Source organism: Humulus lupulus, chromosome 3 (genome assembly GCF_963169125.1).
Source record: "Humulus lupulus chromosome 3, drHumLupu1.1, whole genome shotgun sequence".
Taxonomy (NCBI): domain Eukaryota; kingdom Viridiplantae; phylum Streptophyta; class Magnoliopsida; order Rosales; family Cannabaceae; genus Humulus; species Humulus lupulus.
In genome coordinates, this window is record NC_084795.1 from 7,553,154 (window position 1) to 7,576,765 (window position 23,612).

Below are 23,612 nucleotides of genomic sequence, written 5' to 3' on the forward strand. Positions count from 1 at the left end.
GACGACTCTTATAATTTTTTTGGTTCCCATATGTTTAGCAAAATAACATAATTTTATTTTTTTACAAAAAATTTCTAATGATAATTAATTATTTGATAAAACTTACTAAAATTATTAAGATCGATCACTATGTTATCATTGGTTAAATTACTTATAATAATTATTATTATTTTAAATTGGCAAATGATGATACCAAAATAATATTTATTCTAAATTTATGTTTTATTATTATTATTATTATTGGACTTTTTTTTTGACAAGCTTGTATTTGTCTTTTATGATCAATATTTACGATTTTAGGAGAATTTGCTTAAAATCCAAAAAAAAGGGGGGGAAGACTTGTAAAAAAAAAAAGTTATTACCTTAAATTTTAAATCTTTAGGATTTATTAATTTCCTTCTGTGAATGGTTGGCTTGTTGGATAGTTCAACCCATAATTTCGTTTTAAAGGAAAAAAAATATTATATTAAATCAAAATTCTTCAGTGTAATACATATTCGAAAGTTGATTGGGTTCTTTTCGAACTTGAATTTACTTTGTTAGTAAGAGCATCTCCAATGTTTGTAGCCACTGGCTTGAGCATATTTATCATATAAAATGTCATCTTGTTTGACAAAAATCATGATTCACAGGTCCTAGGATCAGAATCTGGCTTTGATACTATGACAAGAATCATGAGACTCCATCTAAAAATCAATTAGTTATTAGTGGAGTTACACATTTTCTTATTAATAGTTCATTATCTTTATACTTATTCCATGTGGGACACAATAATCTAATATTGTCAATGAACAGTAAAAATTTTGTGGCAGCAGGTTGGAGAAGTTGCCACTTTCAAGCATCGTTGCTTATTCTATTTCTAAAAAATTAATAATATTTTATATCAATTTATGTATTTTTGGCAACCTCTAAAATTGCTTGTATTGTTGAAGAGGACATAATGTGTACGTAGCTTCTTAAAAATATATATTTATATAATAAAAAAACAAAACTCCAATAAATATGATGTTTTTGTATGTCTGTACTTATCGAGTGACTCCATTAATTTTGAATTTTTCAACCTCCGACTATTAAAAGGAATCAACAAATTTTTTCAAAAATATAAAAATAAAAATAAATCAACAAATCAAAGGTCAGAGCGAAACCACGTGTAAACTAAAAGTTAATTTATGTGGTCAGTACTCAGTCCAAAAATCATGCTAATTAATTTTTGATAGATCATGCTTATGTATGATGCTCAAAATACCATACGAGGTGATTCTTCGAGAGTTTTGTTAACGATATTTCATATTAATTATAATTAAGTAGATTTTGATATTAGATTATACCAATAATTATATATTATGAGGAAGAGTTATCTTTAATTGAGTATTACTAATTAATCGTGAAGAATTATCTTTAAAAACTTTATAAAAACACGTGGCATGAAGAGAAATAACCTAAAATCTTTGTAAAAACACGTGGAATGAGGAGAGTTAGCGTATTTTCTAAAACAATATTTGTACAAACAAATATCCAGAAATATATAAAGTTGTTCACCTAAATAACAAAAGGAACATATATACATATATATCTTAATCAAACAGTTCACGAGCCATTTCACGTGTATTTGTATAAATTATAGTTGGAGAACTTAAGAATCTACATTAGTAATTAATGCATGGTTTGGCCTGTGGTTTACGTAAAATAGAATCTCTAGTATAAATGGAGTAATTAAGTGGATATTTTACTTTATTTGATCTTACATTATAAGGATTTGATGAGGTCGTAGATGTTGATTTGATGAAAAGTCAAAAAAAAAACAAAAAAAGAAGAAGAAGACTATTCGTCCCTATAGACTATAAGGGCCTTCCACTCGAGACTAAATGCATATCCTTTTCCACTAATAATAGACTTTTTTTTTTTTTTTGCTTAATTTTTTTTTCTATTTTTGTGATGCTGTATCATATTAAAAAAAAATTATTGTCTAATCTAAGAACAAGAACATGCTTATTAGCCTATCTATGAACCCAAATATATTTTTTTGCTTAAATTTTGTATACATATATGATATATACATGTTATTATTGTGTGTATATATATGGGGGAATTCTCCTATAGGGTTTTAATTTAAGTCCTACCGGTGAGGCTTTCAGTGTTGTTGATCTGTGAACAGTTTTCGGCACAATTTTTTTTATGACCGTGTATATTGTAGCTATTTAGAGCATCTGCAAATTTTCAGAAAATTCTGAATAGTTTACAGTACCGAAAACTAAGTTCAAACATGTTGTTGCACGCGTGACTAATTCTTTTTATGCGCATGGAAAACAACATGTTTGAACATTGTTTTCAGTACTGTAAACTATTTGAAATCTTCTGAAAATTTGCAGATAATCTAAATAGATACAATATACACGGTTATAAAAAAAATCGCGCCGAAAGCTGTTCACAGGTCGAGAAACACTAAGAGCCCTACCGATAGGGCTTAAAATGAAACCCCTATATAAGAATTGTCATATATATATATATATATGTTAATTTAATTAATTAAAAAGAAGGATAATTATCGTAACAGCTGGCTAGGCAATTGCACGGCAAGTTCATCAATCGTTGTCCCTTATCAACTGACCAGTTACCAAAAGTTATACAAGTACACAAAGCATAAGCTAGCTCATGAGTCAATTTAATTAGCCTTTTTATCAATCTTAATTAGTTGCTTTCATTACCACTTCTTTATATTTCGAAACACAATAAATAAATTGTTTTTTTATTTATTGTATAACTATAATAGCGTAATGTTCAATTTAAATCCTAGGCCACTCGAACACTACCTTCTAGCTAACACTTCTAAGTTTTACCTCATACAACATAGAACTCCACAATGCTTAGTCTAGAAGATTCTTTTTCCACGTAATCACATATATTAATAATAATATATATTTTTTTTTTTGCTACAATAACCGAAGAAGTAGTAATTAAAAAAAAATGGGGAGAGAAAATTTGAAAAAGAAAGGAAAAAAAATCTAACGCGTTTCAACTAGATTCTCTCAAGACTTTCTGCCTATATAAACAAACCCTCAAGCCAATACTCAAATCATCACCTTAACCATTTTTCCAAATATTTTAGAAGTTTCAAAACTTGTCCTAGCATTACTCTCGTGTATCATATATACTACTACTTTAGCTTCATATTTAGCCCTAGATATATATAATACGTTCTTTTATATATGGATTATTATAACCATCACCGTGTTATGTTAGCCACTTTTTGCGCATATTTTCTACTCTTTTTTTCTATCCACGTAGTGCATGGCACTACTACTACTAATAATAACACTATTATATCACCATGCAGCCAAACCCCATATCCTCATGTGTGTCATTTTTACATGACCAAAAATAATAACTATCTCCCGTCAACCCTAGACAACAACCGTTTCAACTCGGACTTTTCCTTCCGTGACTTGGCCCTGAAAGTCACCATGGAGCAAGCCGTCGAGGCACAGCGCCTGGTCGCGGCCATCGACACGAACTCGTTCGACGCGCGCGGAAAGGCGGCCTGGCAAGACTGTGTCGAGCTCTACAAGGGCACCGTCGACCTCCTCAACCGTTCTATTTCGAACTCCAAAAACGTTAACAAGAACACTCATCTCGACACCCATACATGGTTGAGTGCTTCCTTTGCAAATCACCAAACTTGTCGAAACGGTTTCGACGAGTTCGGGCTCTCTTCTTCCCACTTTGAAACCAATTTCCCTTCCATGCTTGGCAACTTCTCCAAGTTGCTTAGCAACTCCCTTGCGATTCATAAGTCCGTTTCGCCTAAAACTACGTCGTTTGGCAAAGACACTACTACCACTCATGGACGACGGTTGCTTTCTGATGATCACCACGACGGGTCTTCGTTCTGGCCGGAGTGGCTTTCGGTGGCTAACCGAAAGCTTCTTCAATCTGGGACGAAAGCCGCTGATGTGGTGGTGGCCCAAGACGGCTCCGGGGACTATAAGACTATCTCGGAGGGTGTTCAGGCGGCGGCTAAGCTCGGTGGTGTGAGTAAGAGAATCGTTATACATGTGAAATCGGGTGTTTATAAGGAAAATGTTGAAATTAAAAAAGATATAAATAATTTAATGGTTATTGGGGATGGTATCGATGCTACTGTCGTTACAGGAAATCGAAATCAGGTTGATGGTTCAACAACTTTTGGATCGGCCACTTTTGGTGAGTACTAGCTAGTTTTTACACTATATCCTACTACTACTGATTTATCGTGAAACTATATATATATATACCTAATCATATATAATGATATCTTTTATGACATTCATCTAGCTATATCTATATGTTTTGCTTAATAAAAGGGATTAATTAATTTTGCATGATAAGATTGAAAGTTAAACAAATCAAAGATAAATTACTGCCATGATAAATCAATATAGAAAAAACAAAAACTTACACACTGTTGTATAACCTATATTATACGTTACATGTCTAACCAACTAGTAACATCAAACTAAGCTAGTGTGTGCACTAAAATCAGTTGGACTATAACAAATACCACTTTTTATTTTCATGGCGTGCTTTTTAGTCATTAAATAACTTTGTATTTATTAGTTTTACTTATATGATTTGATATCATATAATATAAGTCAGCGGGCGTATATTAATTACTCATCACATATAAAAGTTTTTTTTTATTATTCTCTTTAACGAAATTATCCCTTAAAGCTTTTTCCTTTTTAGATCTTAACACATCAAATATATCTATACAACACACAAAAAAAAACTACAAAATGTTAAAAGTTGATCTGAAAACCAATTGAAGATGAATGAGTACATATGCTCTTATAAATTATTAATATACTTACATATTTTGCATGTAAGATATTTTTTACTAATATTTTTGAAATATGATAAGTTTTATAAGGTTTTATCTCAAAATCAATTGATGATAAATAAATAAACTAATTCATACTCTTATAAATTATTAAATACATCGTTTTTGGCTTAAAGCATAAGTTTCCATCCTTAAAACTAATTAGTGATGCCTACTCTTATAAATTATTAAATATAAACCCACGCAAAATTTCGTGTAGATATTTTCACTAACACAGATGAACTAATTTTATTTACTTTCAGAATTAATTTCTCATATAAAATTTAACTTTGACAGCGGTTTCCGGCGACAGCTTCATCGCTCAGGACATGACGTTCGTAAACACCGCCGGACCGGCGAAGCATCAAGCTGTGGCCCTCCGTTCCGGCTCCGATCATTCCGTCTTCTACCGCTGCAGCTTCAAAGGCTACCAAGACACCTTATACGTCTACTCTCAGCGCCAGTTCTATCGGGATTGTGACATCTACGGCACCGTTGACTTCATCTTCGGCGACGCGGTCGCCGTCATCCAAAACTCAAACATCAACGCCATAAAACCCATGGAAGGACAGAAAAACACCGTCACAGCCCAAGCCCGGACCGACCCAAATGAGAACACGGGCATCGTTATCCACAACTCTCGTATTTCGGCGGCTTCTGACACCTATCTCGGTCGGCCATGGCAGAAGTATTCGAGAACGATTGTCATGAAGACTGGTCTTGCCGGGAATATTAACCCTGCCGGTTGGCTTCCGTGGAGCGGGAATTTCGCTCTAAGTACTCTTTATTACGCTGAGTACATGAACACCGGCGCCGGCGCTGGAACTGGCGGGAGGGTTAACTGGCCTGGTTATCATGTTTTGACGAGTCCGGCGGAGGCCGGGAAGTATACTGTGGGAAATTTCTTGGCCGGAAGTTCGTGGATTCCGTCAGGAATTCCTTTTTCATCCTCTCTGTGATGAATCAAAATAAAATAATTAGAAGATATTTTTGGTTTGTTTGTCAAAAATATGGATAGTGGAGAGGGAGGGAAGGGTTTAAATGTCATTTTAGTTAAAGTTGCCAAACTGTCATATAATAGTCTCAATAGGCTGGTGTTGTCTTGTTTTGCTTTCTTAAATGATGTTTTTCTTTTTCTTGTTTTTTTTTTTTTGTGGTGTAAAGACCCAACATATCATTATCAAGGGTGTGAATATATATATATATGATGCAATGCATATTAATAATGTTTATCCGTATCAAATTTGCATTGGATGAAATCATAATTTTTTCTGTTTTTTATATAAATATTAGTGTTGGTGTCCAGTATTATATAAATACGTCAATAGGAAAAAAAATTAATATTTATAATATTTTATTATATTTGTCCTTAGAAACGTAGATTTTTATATCTTTTATAGCAACTTTTCTTTATTTTTTAGTAATTTATAAAATAAACTGAATTATATGTAAGTTTTGACATTAAAAGTATATAATGCACGCATGTGATGAATGGAATGCGTTCATATTTTATCAATTAGTTATGTGGTATCTAAAAAGAAAAATGTGAAGAAATTAGAGTGGATGACCCTTTTTACACCTCATTAAAAAAGAATAATGTGAAGAATGAAGATATTAGTTTTAACTTTTAGTTAATTTATATAGATACTACCTTATCCAATCAGATACTCCAGCTAATTATTTTGATGCGTGTTTGGAAAACAAACAACTATTTTTAGAAATATATGCTCTAAAATCGGCCAATCTTACTACTAAGAGGAGAGCCCCAATAATGTAAGCTTTCCAATTCTTAATTAATACTTTCCATTACCATTATTCATTGGCAAAATATATATTAGTAATGATACATGGACACATATATATTAAATAGGATATTGGCGACATAAATACATAAGTTCATACTTTTGTTACACTTAAATACTTAACGTTTATTTTTTGTTACAATCGTTACTTTTTCTCGTTAAGTGGAAAATACAAAAAATTTTAAATATGGATATGACGGCATAAATACCTAAGTTTATATAATTGTTGCACTTAAATACCTAACTTTTAATTTTTGTAGCATAAGTAATAAAAAAAAATTAAAAGAAAATATTTATTATTTATGCTACAAATATTAAAAGTTTGGTATTTAAGTGCAACAATTACATAAACTTATGTATTTATGCTGTGACAGTAAAAAAATAATTAAGTATTTAAGTACAACAAAAGCATGAACTTAGGTATTTATGCTTCCAATATCCCTACTAAATAATATGTAATAACTCTAGTATGAAACACGCCTAACTACACTGATTGATAAGGAAAAGTTTGTCTGCTATTTTCTTTTTTAGAGTATTAAACCTAGTTATTACTAGGTCTTTTTCTTTAAGCTAGAGATATTACGGGAAAGAAAAAGACATTATGCGGGCAAGAAAAATTCAAATTAACGAGTTGTCCTCACTCAGTCTATCTTATTTGATTGGAGGAGGTGACTTCACTTATTTTTGTCGAAGTAATACACCGAAAGTGTAAATTTTACCCATTCAAGCCCAAAAATGAAAAAGAAAACTAGTAGTCACTTTAGGACGATCAAGTAAGAACACTGTTGCATGTTGGCCATATTCACACACTTCTCAATCTGAGGGTTGGCCCCTACATACACCCCAGCCCACCCAAGCCTCACAAATCACAATCACCATCACAATTTAAGCCCACTAACATTACCGATCACCGTAGACAACCGGGCTTTGACCAATTAAGAATTGTACAGATTTGAATCGTTCGCATCATTTACTCCATACAATGACAAATATGTGAAAATTCTCGGTGCTTTGACCTGCCATATCAATTTTTTAAACTAAGTCTCCTCAACATTAATTGCAACCAGAAAGATACTTACCATTCCTTGAACGGTTGATAATACTCACAGTGGAACTTTTTTTCGTTAATTTTGGGTGGTTTGGTAAAATTTTTGTTTTAAAATTTTTTAAATACAAAAATAGAAATATTATTTTATTTTTGTTTTTGTATTTTTAAAAAATAAAAATATGTTTGGTAGCTATTTTTGTTTTTCAAAACAAAAAATAATAAACGTGTTTAATAACTTTTATTTTTATTTTTTGTTTAACAATGTGATGTATTAATTTGAAGAGAGAAGGAAAAAATGAAAACTGTTTAAAAAAATTTTGAAAGTAAAAATTTTCTATTTTCAAAATTTAATAAATTTTATTTAAAATTTTAAAAAATAAAAATAAGGTTAACAAACGCTATTTTATGTTTAATTGTCAAATTATCAATTAAATAAATAAAAAATTATTTTTTTTAATGGTTACCAAACAGCACCATTATTAGCTATCTTTTTTAGTTTCATTTTCTACTCTGAAAAATACCGCTCTATCCAAACAAAACAGAAATAATCAAGAAAGCAACTATACGCAAACACTGGCAATTTGCAATACGAAGGTGAAAATATCTGAAGCTCTATTCCGAAAAGGCAAAAAACTCAACCACACATACAAACAAAACGAAAAAAGTTTGAAACTTCAAATTTATCGAGCGAAAAGGGCTCGGTCTAGAGTTCAGATAATGATGGACGAAAATGGGCACAACATTCACGTTATTTTATTTTCTTTAAACCAAAAATTTATATCAGTACACTTGTGGTACGCAACACTGACTGGGTGTCCGCTCAGCTTGGTAGCACATGATAGAGATAAGTAGGGAGAACCAAATGAAAAGAAAGAACCTTCTCCATAAGCACTTTGAGGAAACTTCCAAATTTCCAACTTGCTGAACTAATGCACATTTATGTAATAACAGTTGGGGCAGTTCGACCAGTATATTCCTGCATCTTGGAAAGCTTGAGAGCAACCTCAACCTGTAATGAAAGAGTAGTCTAGTCAGAACACTGAATTGGTCACAAGATGAATCAACACAAGGGAAAGAAAAAAAAATTGATTGATAACTCACAAGAGGACCAAGTGCTTCCTGAGAGTCCCTGCCAATTTTAGATGGATCTTTTTCGTACTGCTCAATGTATAGACGGATGGTTGCACCTTCTGAGCCAGTGCCGGAGAGACGGAAAACCTGCAATTTTGTAAAGGCAGAGGATGAGAATCAACGATCTCATCAACGAATCAGCTTAGTGTTCTGACGTCTGTATGAATACAACATAATTTCAAGAGAAAGTAAATTCAATTAAATGTTCATGATTAGTTATATATTTGATTCCTTAGTATAAAAGTTCATTTCCTAGAAAGGACTACAAAATACTCGATAAGGTTTGGGGAAAGATGATTCCTCGAGGATCTTAAAAGTTGGACTAAACTGACCGAAATATGAAACCAGCTGAAGCCTTAGCCAATCATTATTTCAGCCATTCACAACATTTGTCACGACTCTCTTCGACAATGAATAATAAATTATAACGGTATCAATTATGGTCTCTGAGTACATAATCAACCATTTAAGGTGTTGGAATTGAACTCACCAATCTTGAACCGTCCTCAAACAAGTATCGAATACCCTGGTGTTTTGAAATGGAGCCATCAACAGGATCTTTGTATTCAAATTCATCACCATGGACAACCTTAGAAACATCTGAACGTGCACTCTTCACTATCCTGTATAATATGCAGTATAATTTTAGCTTAGAGGCCAATAATTTGTTACAATGACCAAACAAGAAAGCGTGAATTCTAGATTTGTAAATTGAACTATAAAATTTGAATATTCATCAAATCATATTGGAAAGGATACATCTCCGAGAATCTAAAACATATCTTCTGCTTACTTGTTAGCTTCTGAATAAACTACCCTTGTTGGAATGAGAATATTTTAGAACTTAATTGGACAAATGATTCATCCAACAACGACCCATGACTTGCTGTAATAATCATTCATATGACTAATGTGTGTACAGGTGTGTGTGAATTTTTATCTTTAATAAAAAAACAAATCAGGTTTGCATCAAGTAAAACATTTTTTGGCGCTGAAAATCAACTCCATCTAAAATAGAGAGATAAAATGAGAAGGTAATTAGCATCCCAAGTATCTATAACAAGCTACAAGAGTGTAAAAATGTGGAACACCAATCTCCTAAGCTGCAACTGCAATTGCAGGTCACTCATTTAGTAACATACATGTGAAAGTAGAGACATTCAAATAATTTAGCTAAAGAACAGCCAAAAGCCTTTACTCAATCAACAACAGTTCGGTGAAAATGAACTAGCCTTGCATGATTTCAGAATCAATATTTTATCTTACATGCAGTAGCACTTGGTAAAAAGTGTATCTTCACGATTAGAAATGATAAAGCACCCAAGAGAGCAAATTGGACACATATGAAAATAAGAAGCTTTAAGTAGAATGAACATACTCATTCACTTCAGGAAGGGAAGATTGCAGCTTGACCAAGTACGCCATTAGTTCCTTTGCTGCACCCGCATCCACATTCTTCAAGCAGTAATTCAAATAATTAGACAAGGTGGTAGTCCAGTTGCTAAAGGAAACATAGAAAGACTAAGAGCATGGAACGGAAATGTAAAGGGAAAGGTTTTGGAGGGAAATAAGCTTTAGAATTTGTATTCTCTTTCTATTGTTTAATTATCTATTAGAAAATGAGAATGAAATCAGCCATATTTTCTTTCTGGTGTTTACAAGTCTAGTAGCAATCTCAAACAATAGGAATCGGACTCATTTTCTAAAATATCCTTGAATATTATTTATTTGTTAGCCAAAACAATATCTAAGAAATTGTATATCAGTAATTTTATAATTTATTGCAATTAGATGGGAAAACAAAGTCAAATTATGTTTTACTTTCCAAAAAAATTATAACTTATTTTCTGAATGCGTAAGTAAACTCACAAGAAAAATAATTTCTTAATATCTTTCCCATTACAATGGGCTAAAATAATACTATACCTCGTAGTCATATCGAGTATAATAATGGCGACCATATTTAGCCCAATGTTGACGAACTATTTCTTCAACACTCACAAGCTTTCCTCCATCAAGGTTATCCTTATTCTTATGTGCAAGAATAGATAACCAAGCCAAAACTGCCCAGATCCCATCTTTCTCTCGAATGTGGTCAGAACCTGTCGAGTGAAAATTTGGCAAGCGTTTACAGAAGTCTATCAATATCAGATGGTTTAATTATTTTACGTAAAAGTTAACACCAAAACTAACCAGTTCCAAAACTTTCTTCACCACAAACAGAACATAATCCAGCATCCATCAAGTTGCCAAAAAATTTCCAGCCAGTAGGTACCTCAAAGAACTTCAAATTCAAATGCTTAGCTACAACATCAAGAGCAGCAGATGTGGGCATGCTCCTACAAGCAGCAAAGTTAGGTAACAACAATCAATAACTAATAAGAAAAAAATATTCAAACACGGAAACATATAAGTTACTTAAAATCATTAAAAGTCCCACACACGAACCAAAAATCGAAGATATAAGCTCCAATATAAAAGAAAACGAACACCTCAAAAATAAAATGCAATGTAAGAAGTTATTCATAACTCCAAAATGAAACTAAAATTCAAGTAAAAATTGCCTTCTAATAAGTTCTTATTTGTTCTTAGATCTATTCGTCCCATGCTAAAAAATACTATGTACCCTCAGATATAATAAGTATTATTATTTTGGGGATTGTCTAATGAAACCTAAAGTGACTAACAAACAAAGATAGAGTAATATAACAAGTGTACCTCAGTTGCACCAAACATCTACAGGAAAGACCTTGCAGCAACTTACATCAACAATCACCAATCAACTAAACTACATTACATGCTTATTTACCATTAACTCCCTAAAACCTTCATTAAATTCAATTTCTAACGTTATTAAACATTAACATTCTTTTAGAGTTATTAACAACATGAAGTTCAATTTAGCACTCAAACTTAACCTTTGGCATTTCTTTCAGTAAGTTGCCACTAATAGTGATCAATATTTAATACAATTAAACTGTCCAATTTCAAGAATGTATTACTTAGCTTCAGAGACAGTAAGCATAAGTAAATATACCTCTTGGGCATGTTGACCAAAAAGATAAATAAAAAGACACATTAAGACGTGCATAGAAAAAATAGAAGAAAGAGAGAACCTGGCAACTCCCTTCAGACCAGCAGAAAAGTATGGGATAGCATCAACTGCATTTGCAGCAATTATGGCAACAGAGTCCGAAGGAGTAACAAAAAACCTAAGGAAAGAAATATATGTTATAAATGAAAGTTGCCAACACGATAATAATTCCACTTGCAAAGGTAATATTACCTTTTACCAAGGACCATGTTACGGTCTGCATCACCATCAGCAGCAGCACCAAATTCTGGAGGTTCACCTTGAGTATCTGATTTTCCCAAACCCATTCGAGCAACCAACTCTTTTGCATAAGTCAGATTGGGGTCTGGATGTCCTCCTCCAAAATCTTCCTGTTTGCATGAATTCAATGACAAACAATAAGTTGGGTAAGCTATTAGACTAGAAAATGCTAGCCCAGATTAAGAGTAATGCACAAAAAAAGAGTCCTGAAGTTGGCCAAACCTTGGGTGTGCAATTTATTAAAGAGCTCTCTTGTGCGCCAAGCTCTTCCACAAAAATACTGCTTGCATAAGCCCCAGCAACTCCATGCAAAGCATCATAACTTTAACATGACAACATAGTTAGGTTACAACTTACACCCATTATATATGCCTGAAAACAAACTCTGTGCACCAAGGAAGATAAAAAATTATGTACCAGAATGAAAATTTAGGAGATGATAGAAGCTTTCGGATAGACTCAAAATCAAAAATTGACCTGCAAAGTTGAGAGAGCAATTACTAAAAGGAAGGAAACAAAATGTACATCAAGAACATCACAAAAATAACATCAAAATAACCAAAGAACGAACAAAAGACCATAATTTTTTCAAGGAGAAAAACAAGACTGACAAAAATAAAAAATCATGTCACAATCTTTGCAGCATATAAGCACTTAAGTGCAGAATCCTTCAACAAGTTCTACATTGTACAATTCTTCTTTGGGCAGGACAATATATGCACATTAGATCAAAGTAATTGCATATGCCATATAGGTTAATTAGCTATGAGCAAAACACATTGAACCATGCTGATCCTATAGGCGAAATCTTACTTCATCAATTTTACATAATCACTTGCAGAATCAAACACCTCAACATCAAATTGTCCTTCGGGTCCCGCGAAGCTTGTAACACCTGTTGTAGAGATGTCAACCTAGCATTTGTAACATAATAACATAATTAACACAACTCTCAACTCCAGCAGTATTGTGGAGCCAATTATAGGATAATAAAACTTGAAAAAAAAAATTGCATGCGATTAGAGTGGGTGGATTACATCAGGCAGATCAGCAATTAAATACTCCTTGATTGTTGTCGTGTTCTCATATATCTTGTCAGTGATTCCCTCAGGAGCAGGTCCACCATTCTCCATGTTGTATTTAATCCCAAAATCCTGACATGAAGAAACAAAGAAAGAACATCATCATTACTGTTCATGTCAAGTCAACTATATAGATAGACAACAAGAAAATAGAATCATAAGTTAACCACCGCCAAGAATGATATTAGCTACCAAAATGCTTAGTATTCTTTCTTGTGATAAGTAAGATCCTGGAAAAACCAAAATAGATACTTTGAACGAACACACAACATATACTTATAAATATTATTAAACTTCACCACTCTCAAATTTATAGTAAAAATCACCAGGAATGGAGATCATCTAAGATGCATCCCATACCTCCTTAGGACCTCCTGGATTATGACTTGCTGTCAATATAAATGCTCCCGACGCCTTGGATCCCTGATATTGAAGTTCAATAGTATTAATTAACAATTTATTGTCCAGTATATTGATACCAAATGCTATCTTAGAAATTGGAAGCGGAGGAAGGAATGGTGTACAATTAATGTTTGACAGATTATAACTTACATCCACTCCAGTTCTTTCACGTATAACAGCTGACACAGCAGGAGTTGAGAGTAGACCATTTTGACCAACCCATATACGCCTTACTCCATTGGCTGCTGCCATCTTAGTTATAATCTGTCAATTTGAAAAGTCAAATTGAGTGTTAGATTTTGTTACATCACATAGGAGATGCAGGCGATGATAAAAAAATGGACACATCATGTTGACCTCCTTCCTGGAGACCAATTTAAAAAAGAATAGAAAACAAACCATTTCTTAGTCAAGCATGATGCTACAAAATCATAATCTCAGGATGTTATTTCACAAATACAGGGTATACAATTAATTAATAAGTGTTTCCCCTTTCTCTTATAACATAGACATGGAGATGCTCATTCTTACCAAGCAATACTAAATCATTGGACATATTTACTAATCTAGTGTAATGCATATTAAGTTCCCATTCCTTAGAAAGTGTCCACCCATCCATTTTATTTTATTTTTACCCTGATATTAGGTCAACAGAACTGAAGCACGGTTCTGAAGTAACAAAACAAATAGATGCTGTGCTACCTTTCTTTGGAGAGACAGAGACAGAGAGAGATCAACTTTAATTACTTGAATTGCATTTATAAACATTCTCGAACATAATTACCTGAATAGCATCCTTTGAGTAATACCGGCCATCACCAGATACAACAAGTGTTGCACCTACATAAACGATCATAAGGGATATAGCAATTTAAGTTGACATATTCAAAGAGCATAAATCAGTGGACAGTTAAAAAATGAAATTTTAAGAGAAATGTGAAGGAATTATGCACATAACATGTGCCAGTGTATATATGCCTACCTCTAACTTTTTCTGCAGAAAGGGCATTGAATGTTGACTGAACAAAGTTTTCCAAGTAGTGAGGCTGAACAAAAACCTTCACCTGAAAAGGTCCAAGAACCAAGTTTTTTTTTTATTATTATTATTATATTAAACATAATGATAATACTAATACTAATACTAGTATGATATTTTTTTAATAAAAAAAGGCCATTTCAGTTGAACAATTAAGCATAGTGGAGGCAAAGGTGCATTTTCTAATAACCTTAGTAGTAAGCAAGCAAGGTCAATTTCAGTCAAATTCAAAAATCTTGAATTTGTAAGGGAGAAAATGTATTACATAATACATAATGATGGAATAAATTCAAAGGCATTCTCCTATACATACAAGACAAAGACCTCTCCTGACCAAATAGCTATTCTTTGATGTTTAATATAGAAAACTTGTCAACAACTCAAAGGTACACAATTTAAATATTAGTACGACTATATTAATAAACAAGCATGTTAACTCTAAAAGCCAACTAATAAAATACATAAAAGTACAATTGGTAACTTTGTCATAACGAACAAAAACAATACTAGATCTGATAGATTTAATTAATCACTCATTTTATTCACTTGTGAATCATAAAAGACAAAAATTGGCAAGAAGAAAATCAATCATTCATGAGTTACCCCTATAATCTGCATAATGTAAAATAAATTATTGAGTAATGGAAGAATTCAACACCAAATATAATGAACCAAGTGAAAATAACTTATAATTCTTTCTTATCAAAGAATACGGAAAATACAAACAGATGCAGTGAAACACAGATTTTCTCACATATATGAATAGAAAAATAATATATTATTACAAGGACAAGAAAGATGGAATTGACTTCAAAATATACTTTCTGTTAGAGTCATCAGCCTAAAAAGAAATGACTCTAAAACCCAGAGCGAAAAGTTAATAGTTTCAATTCAGCTAAAAAAAATTACACCCAATCTGCAACTTTGATCCCCACAAAATTCAAGTAACAGTCCAGCTACGGCATAAACTGATAACTACGGCTTGTAACCTCGTTCAATTTTCAAATAAGCAATTGATGCAAGCTTTCTATGGACCAGTACAATAACGACATTCCTTTGGAGTTATTGATAGTGTTTCGGAAACTATCCAGAAACTTTGAGAATGCATATAATGTGATGAATTTGAACCCAAGCTTGAAGGTCCTCACACCCCGAGCTATAATTTACATAGTGAAGTGATCTAATTTCGTTTTTAATTAATCAAGAAACCATACATACATTCAAGGACAACTCGATAAGATCCGATTCAGCTAGCATCTAATTTCACATAAATCCGCTACCAAAATCAAGCACCAATACGGATCGGCCCGATCCAGTGAAGCAATTGCGATTTCGATTCACTGATCTACCAATCGCATACACACACAATCAAGCAAGATCGAACCGAACTCAAATCAAACTTTCACTAAAACTTATCAAAAACGAACAAATCTCAGAGATTACGAAATGAAAATGCAGAGGAAAAGGAAGCTCACCTTCTTGCGGAGGCCAGAGGTGCCAGGCTTCTGGCCATCGAAGGGCGTGGTCTCCACTCTGGAAACGTTGAACAACACCATTGTCGAACCTTCGCAGAACACAATAGCTCAGAGTTTGAGAGAAAGAGAAATGATAATGAAATTGAATGGAATGAGATACTGTGATAATGTGATTTATAAGCTAAATGAAAAGGTGGCCAAACCGAAAAATGACGAGTGTACCTCAAGTTTTTTTTTTTTTTTAATTATTTGGTTTTGTTTCGTTATTATTACGTTAAATTTTAACTTTGTAGGAAAAAGACAAGGAGAGAAAAGAAGTGAGTGTTGGGGAGAGAGTGAGTGAGTGTGAGGATGAAAGAGAATGATATTTAGAGAGAGGGAGAGAGAGAGAGAGGGGGATCAGATTTGGATCATATTTATGCGATTGGCATTTTATAGCTCACACGTCTCTTCCTTCTTCCACTTCCCCAAACTATCAGTCTATTTTAAAGCTAAACTTCCTCTCGAAAACCTTGAGCGATTCCCCAGTAGTTTTTTTTTTTTTTCTCTTATTGAAATTGTATAATTAAGTAATTAACTGCGAATTTAAAAAAGAAAAATTGGGCAAACCTATGAGTCCGTAACATTGTTTGTGTGATGTGTCATATAATAATTAAAATATATATATATATTAATAAAGAGAAATTCTATGGATGGAGTACAAAATAATAATATGTGCCGCTGGAGCACAATTCTAACTATGAGGGGGGCCATTATATCTAAGTTAGACAATTTTGTGTAATTTTAGAATGATCTTATTTTTTTTACTAAAAGTAACATTCAAGTATATTCTCTAATAAAATAGAATATTCTTTTTATTTTTATATTATTTTATTAAATTATTATAATTGTTATATTCATCTAATTATTTTAGTGTAATTTAATTTAAATAAGTTATAACATCTTATTATTATATATTTTTATCAATTTGTTTATTATATTATAAATATTGGTTCAAATTTAAATAAAATAAACATCAATTTAATTATGAATATCTTAAAAAATGCTCTTCCACATAATCATAAATATCATAATATTAATTATACATAATATACAAAAAAATTATCTAAAATTATTTGAGATAATAATTTTTTTTTTAATTTGTGGGTTTGTAATAATTCAACAACCTTCTTGTTGAAGTTAAAATATTTCTAGCATGGATTGCATCAAACTACACCATTTCAATAACAAAAAAGAAATATCAATTAAAGTATAAATCGAAAGTGGATCAATGTAAATTAATGGTCATTCATTACTCAAAAATTTGGATTTGAAAAGCTTAATTACAATGCCAAACAAATGGCACTTCGATGGTCCCCTCAGTTCGTGATTTTGGAGACTTACATTGATCTACCATCGAATTATAGACATAGATTTGACATCTATTTCAAATTGTCAAAAACACAAAAATAAACATTTAATTAATTTTGCATGGAATTAATTTGATATTCATATATCCATTTATGAAGTTTTCACTGTAACTTATAAACAAATTGGATACACAATTCCAACCACTTCAACCAACTATATTTTAAAAACGTTTATATATGTGTATATAAATATTACGTTCGAAAAGAAAAATATTAATTAATATTGTTAAAAAAATTAAGAAATTGTCATTGAGCTTCTAATTATAAACAACTTGCCACAAGGAAAACTTCAGTATTATTTCAAGATTCACTATATCACATCACAGTCTTAAATTTTGTTTTCATATATACTGAAAAGCTAAGACATAAAATAATAATCCGTATATAGATTAATTTTTTTTGTGTTATAGATTTTGTGTTTTTGACAAATAATTTTTTGGACATTATATTTTATAAAATAGTTCAAATAGAATCTTAAACTCGATTTTGATTAAAGTTTTCTGAATTAAAATTACAAATAATTTACTAAGCTAACAATTTAAAACAAAAATAAAATTATTTTGTCTAACAATTGTATTGTTATATTCAATTTTTTCTTCATTAAAATTAAGTTTAGTGGTCTATTTGAATCATTCTACAAAACACAAGATCTAAAAAGATATTTGTCAAAATACAAAATCAAAACAGATAATCAAACAAGATACATGGTCCAAGAAGTTATAAAGATTAACAAATATCATACAAAAATATTAGTATCGGTTTCAATTTTTTTGAAAACGATTCAATTCAAGTGCCTTTTGTACCAACATTAAAATTTTAAAGTTTAAGTAATCAAGTAATTTAATATTAAATAAGACTTTATGACGTGATTAATCCTTGGTTTTACTGCTATTAATAAAACGAGATCTCGTTTAAAAAATAAAAAATAAAACGAGATCTCAAAAATCCACGTCACTTCAAGCATGATATCTTATAAACTTTACGTAAGAATCTGATCTGATGTCCCTGATTTTTTTTTATATTTTGCTTTAAATATTCGAACTTTGGAACAAAAAATGTCTTTTCATTCTTATCATATACCTAAAATTCTTTGCGTTTCGGTGTTAAAAAATAAAAATTATTAACACAATTGTGTCCGACGAAGTGTATTTTATTTATGAATAAATAATTTCTTTACAGAAATAATTAACTGATTGGCACCTTTGAAATGCCGAAATAATGATTGATAAGAATATATATATAAGATTTATTCAAATAATTTAGAAAATCATCTGCTAAATATAAAGAAGAAAATAAAATGTTAAAATAAAGGGTTGTATTTGGCTGTAATAAATAAAAATATTGCAGATAAGGAAAGTTTGCCTATTACCTTTGGAAGTGTACAAATGCGATTATTAGTATATATACTATTATGTCCTCACACAGATTTTTCTAAAATGCAGCCCTTTATTTATTTTGATCACACTACAACAAACTTATTTTTTTCCCAAAATCGCTAGAAAAATTCAAAAACCATTTCACCATGTGTTATTGCGTCACGAAAGACCACATGAATATCGCTACTTAATGTACTTTTTTCAGTAAAAAGTGACATTAACAATGGTTTATTGTGTCGAAAATAACCACACGGGCAAAAAGATCGACATACGATGTTGTAAAAAGACATTTACCCAGTCAGTTCGACTTTTCCCCGTGTGTTTTTGCATCGGAAAATCAACTTTTGTCTGTACTTAAATACTTCGATAAAAGTTACTTTTTCTAGTGCAAAAACACATAGAAAAAAAATATGTTTTCCCAGTGCCAAACACACACTGAGAAAAGTAGTTGCACAACAAAAATGTGGGCAACGTAAAAAATACTTCGGCAAAAGTACTATTTTCCGGCGTGTTTCGGAAAAGCATTAGGAACAAAGTGTTCTTTCTTGTAGTGTCAATAAATAATCTTCAAAATTTTGTGTGTTCCTTTCAAAATATGATATATATTATTTAACAATTAGTCCAAACAAAAATTTATTTGTATGACTGGTGCTTAAATAAAATTTTGCTAAATCGGTTCTCGTATTTTTTTTTAATAAACTGGTCAACTTACTATTTTAATACAAACATGTCTTTAGACGTTTAACACCATAGTGCAATCTAATGACAAATGATTCAATTACCTCACCCAAAACATGCATGCACTATATATTATTATCTCTAATTATCACTTCACTTGACTTGGTCTTTAAATATTATATAAGAGCGAGTCATGTTAATTAAATTTTGAGAATATACTTATTTGGTACCTTATATTTTTACAAAATATCATTTTTGTACCATCTGTTTTCAATAATACTCATATGGTACTCTGTATTTTAAAATCGTACATATTTGGTACCCTAAATTCAGATTTAATAGATAAAATTTTGTCAATTTAATCAAACTGTTGTTAATTATGTAAGTTACAAATTTAAATTTAATTACATAATTACATATAACTGGTGACAGTTTAATCATATTGACAAAATTTTATCATTTAAATCTGAGTTTAGAGTACCAAATATATACGATTTTAAAATACAGGGTACCATATAAACATTATTGAAAACAGAGGGTACTAAAATGATATTTTGCAAAAACATAGGGTACCAAATGAATATATTCCCTTAAATTTTCAATCAAATTGTCAATCTTGTAATAATTTGAATATATTCATCTTCTAATTAGTTAATTGTATATATAGAAAGCTATTTAACTTGTTGAAACATGTATCCAAATTAGAATATTATGCACATGGTTTTACGTAATATTTCTATGCAGGGACGGACCCAACTGGTCTCCAGTAGAGGCTCAAGCCCCCAGTAAAAAAAAAACACATTAAATTATATATTAAATTTTTTAAATTTATTATTTCTTTAACAAATATTAATTAAAAAAACTCATATAAATAATTAAGCCCCTATAAAATACATAAAATTTCTAAAAGGAATTATAATTTTTATTTAAAGTAGACCTATTAAAAAAATGTGTCTGTCACTGTTTCTCATATATAGAAGAAAATATATAATTCTTTGTGTCCTATTTCGTTTTGTTAGGGCTTGTTTGGAAAGAAGTGTTTAATTACTAAGGTATTAATTATATATTTGAGCAATTAGATTATATTTTAAAATATAATATGTATTTGGATGTTAAGTGGTAATTACTTATGAATTTATAATATGTAATTACACACACAAAAATTATGAAATAAATATTATTTAAAATTGATAATAATTAGTACAAAATGTAATTACACTCAATTCTCATGGGGGCTATGAGAATTGGAGAGCGTAATTGAGACTCCTAAATTATCTTCAATTATATAGTTATTGTATAATTACATAATTAGACAAGCACACTAAATTGAGTAATTGCTCCGAATTATCTTGTTTTATTGTTTTGGTCATGCCATTTTTTATTCTTCCTATTCAAAATGCCTTTATGATTCATTACTTGTACTTTTACCTGTTCGGATAGAAATGTACCTTTCTTATACTTTGGGTCTTTTTTTGGGCCTTATTATTTGGGCTTCAGCTAAATTTATCCGTGAACAATCCCATGCATTTTTTTGCCAATATGATTGAGCCTTTAATAGTTTCTTTCCCAATTAACGTGTCCCTTTGCTATAATAGTTGAGAAAAATAATCTCACACAATGATTAATTGTTAGAGAAAATTATAAACTTCAAAGATTTTTTTCAAAAGTATAGGTTGTGTTTGGTAAAATTTTTGTTTTTGAATTTTTTAAACACAAAATGGAAATAGAATTTTATTTTTGTTTTTTTATTTTTAAAAAATAAAATATGTTTGGTAACTATTTTTGTTTTTTGTTTTTAAAAACAAAAAATAATAAATGTATTTGATAACTTTTATTATTATTTTTTGTTTAACAATATGAGATCTTGATTTGAATAAAAGAATAAAAAAAATAAAAAATTGAAAACAGTTTTAAAAAAATTTGAAAGTGAAAAAAATTATATTTTCAAAATTTAATAAATTGTAATTAAAATTAAAAAAAAACAATAAATAAAAATAGAGTTACCAAACACATTTTATGTTTAATTGTCAAATTTTTAATTAATTAAATAAAAAATTATTTTTAAAAGTGTTACAAAACAACACCATTATGAGTCTCTCTAATATTTACTTTTCCATTCATTGTTGTTTCACTAATTATTGTATTTGTTCTCTTTCTTTATTACTTTCTACTTCATATCATACCTCTAGATATCTTATACCATCTTTAATGGATGACCTATATTTTGTGTTAAATTTGGTCTAAAACATGTGTCAATGATATATTTGGGCCACTTTTTGTATTTATACTCTAATACACAAGTTACAAACTAACTAAAAAAAATCAATACAATTACGAATGCTTATTGAAAATATACAAAACAATTAATTTTTTTATTAAAAGATAAATGAAAAATGAAAAAAAAAAATCAATTAATAAATTGTGTTAACACGTGACAAAAGAGTAATTAAAAATATGATATTTATTATGAGTAAAATTTGACTCATGCTATATTTTATGTCAAATTTGATACACATTTTGGATCACTACTAAAGTTCAATTTATGAAAATGGGATAAAAAATAGCTATACATCACTTTTATAGTACTTCGTTAGAGATGCTTTTTATCTTAGTCTCCCATCATTCCTTTGAGAAGTATTCCAAAGTATTTATCAACTTATTCTCTCACCTTTTGAATCCTCCAACTTATTTCCCTTTATTCCATCATTATCTCTTCCTTCATTTTTTTTCTTATTTATCTCACCTAGCTAATTCATTTCTATACATACATGCATCATGATTGATATTTTTTTTAATAAAAGAGAATACTTCATTGCAAAGAATCTATGAATCAGATATGACAAAGTTAATAACAGTATTGGGAAAACTAGGCCAACAAATATGTTTATTGCCCATGAAAGAGTAATGATATTCACAAAAATACTTCAAATTTAAAAAAAATACTAAAAATATAGAATCTGAAAAAAAATTACAAAACTACGGAAGGGTATAACCATAAATACGGAGTTTCTTTGTTGTAAACAAAGTTTACAAAGTTGTAACAATATAGTTTTTTTGTAACCAAACTTTACTAATTTGTAACTAAAATTTACAAATTTGTAACTATATGTTATAATTTTGTAAACAATATTTACAGACTAAATAAAAAATTGTAACACCCGATTACAGAAATGTTGCAGAATGCTATTCGTACTTTTGTAATTTTTGTAAAATTTCGTATTTTTCAAAAAAAAAATTAAACTTAGGTGTAATTTTTTCAATAACAATCATAATAAAAATAAATCTTTTATTTTAATTAAAATATAAATTGTGTTTTTCACCTCCCTAATACAACTCAAATCTAATCAAGATTATCACTCAGCCGTAATGGAATAATTTCGACTTAGGGTCAAAGAAAAAATAAAACACTATTGGACTTTTATTCAACAATGTTTTGACCATAGATACTATCAAAAAACCCTATTGGCTCCATATATGCACGTACGAACAAAAATAAATAATTTAACATGAACACGTTGCAATAAAAGATCGAAGAAGGCAATGTTAGATGGGTGACCAAATACCCAATAATAAAGACTCAATAGGCAACGTCCAATAGTAAGATCCACAAAGAAATTTCTACATTGATCTCTTTTCTTTTTTTTCTTTCTTTCCAAGAATTTTCAGTCAATCTCCTAATAATGTTGATTATGTGATATTAATTCTTTTTCTTATTCGTTGCATTTTTTAGGTGTATGAAATATTAATATAGTGAAGTGACTCAAAAAGTGCTTTAAAATTATACTTTTGATGAGTTTTCACTAAAAATATATATTCATGATTTAGTAAAAAAACAAGTTAGTTACTACGTAAATTTTTATAACTAAATATTAATTTTAGCCATTCTAAATGAATATTTTTTTTGCCTAAGTCAAAAGTTATCACAACTTACCATATAATAATTAAAATTATTTATTATGATCATAATTATATTAGAGTACATAC

The 23,612-nt window shown here is 30.3% G+C and overlaps 2 protein-coding genes across 2 annotated transcripts; one reads left to right on the forward strand and one right to left on the reverse strand.

Annotated features, from left to right (window-relative positions):
* The first annotated feature begins 3,071 nt into the window (after positions 1 to 3,071).
* LOC133821969 (pectinesterase) lies at positions 3,072 to 6,114 on the forward strand. Its single transcript, XM_062254155.1, has 2 exons — positions 3,072 to 4,200; positions 5,153 to 6,114. Exons 1-2 carry the CDS (start codon positions 3,207 to 3,209, stop codon positions 5,812 to 5,814), a joined length of 1,656 nt encoding a protein of 551 aa, XP_062110139.1. The 5' UTR covers positions 3,072 to 3,206; the 3' UTR covers positions 5,815 to 6,114.
* Positions 6,115 to 8,358: 2,244 nt separating this feature from the next.
* On the reverse strand, positions 8,359 to 16,358 carry LOC133821971 (phosphoglucomutase, cytoplasmic). The gene is made up of 17 exons (XM_062254158.1): positions 16,166 to 16,358; positions 14,637 to 14,718; positions 14,439 to 14,494; positions 13,805 to 13,918; positions 13,613 to 13,675; positions 13,208 to 13,324; positions 12,984 to 13,084; positions 12,588 to 12,647; positions 12,393 to 12,492; positions 12,123 to 12,280; positions 11,953 to 12,048; positions 11,030 to 11,175; positions 10,763 to 10,938; positions 10,215 to 10,291; positions 9,327 to 9,459; positions 8,807 to 8,923; positions 8,359 to 8,714 (listed from the first exon to the last, which is right to left on the reverse strand). The coding sequence occupies exons 1-17, from the start codon at positions 16,244 to 16,246 to the stop codon at positions 8,643 to 8,645; spliced, it is 1,749 nt and encodes a 582-aa protein (XP_062110142.1). The 5' UTR covers positions 16,247 to 16,358; the 3' UTR covers positions 8,359 to 8,642.
* Between the last annotated feature and the right edge of the window lie 7,254 nt (positions 16,359 to 23,612).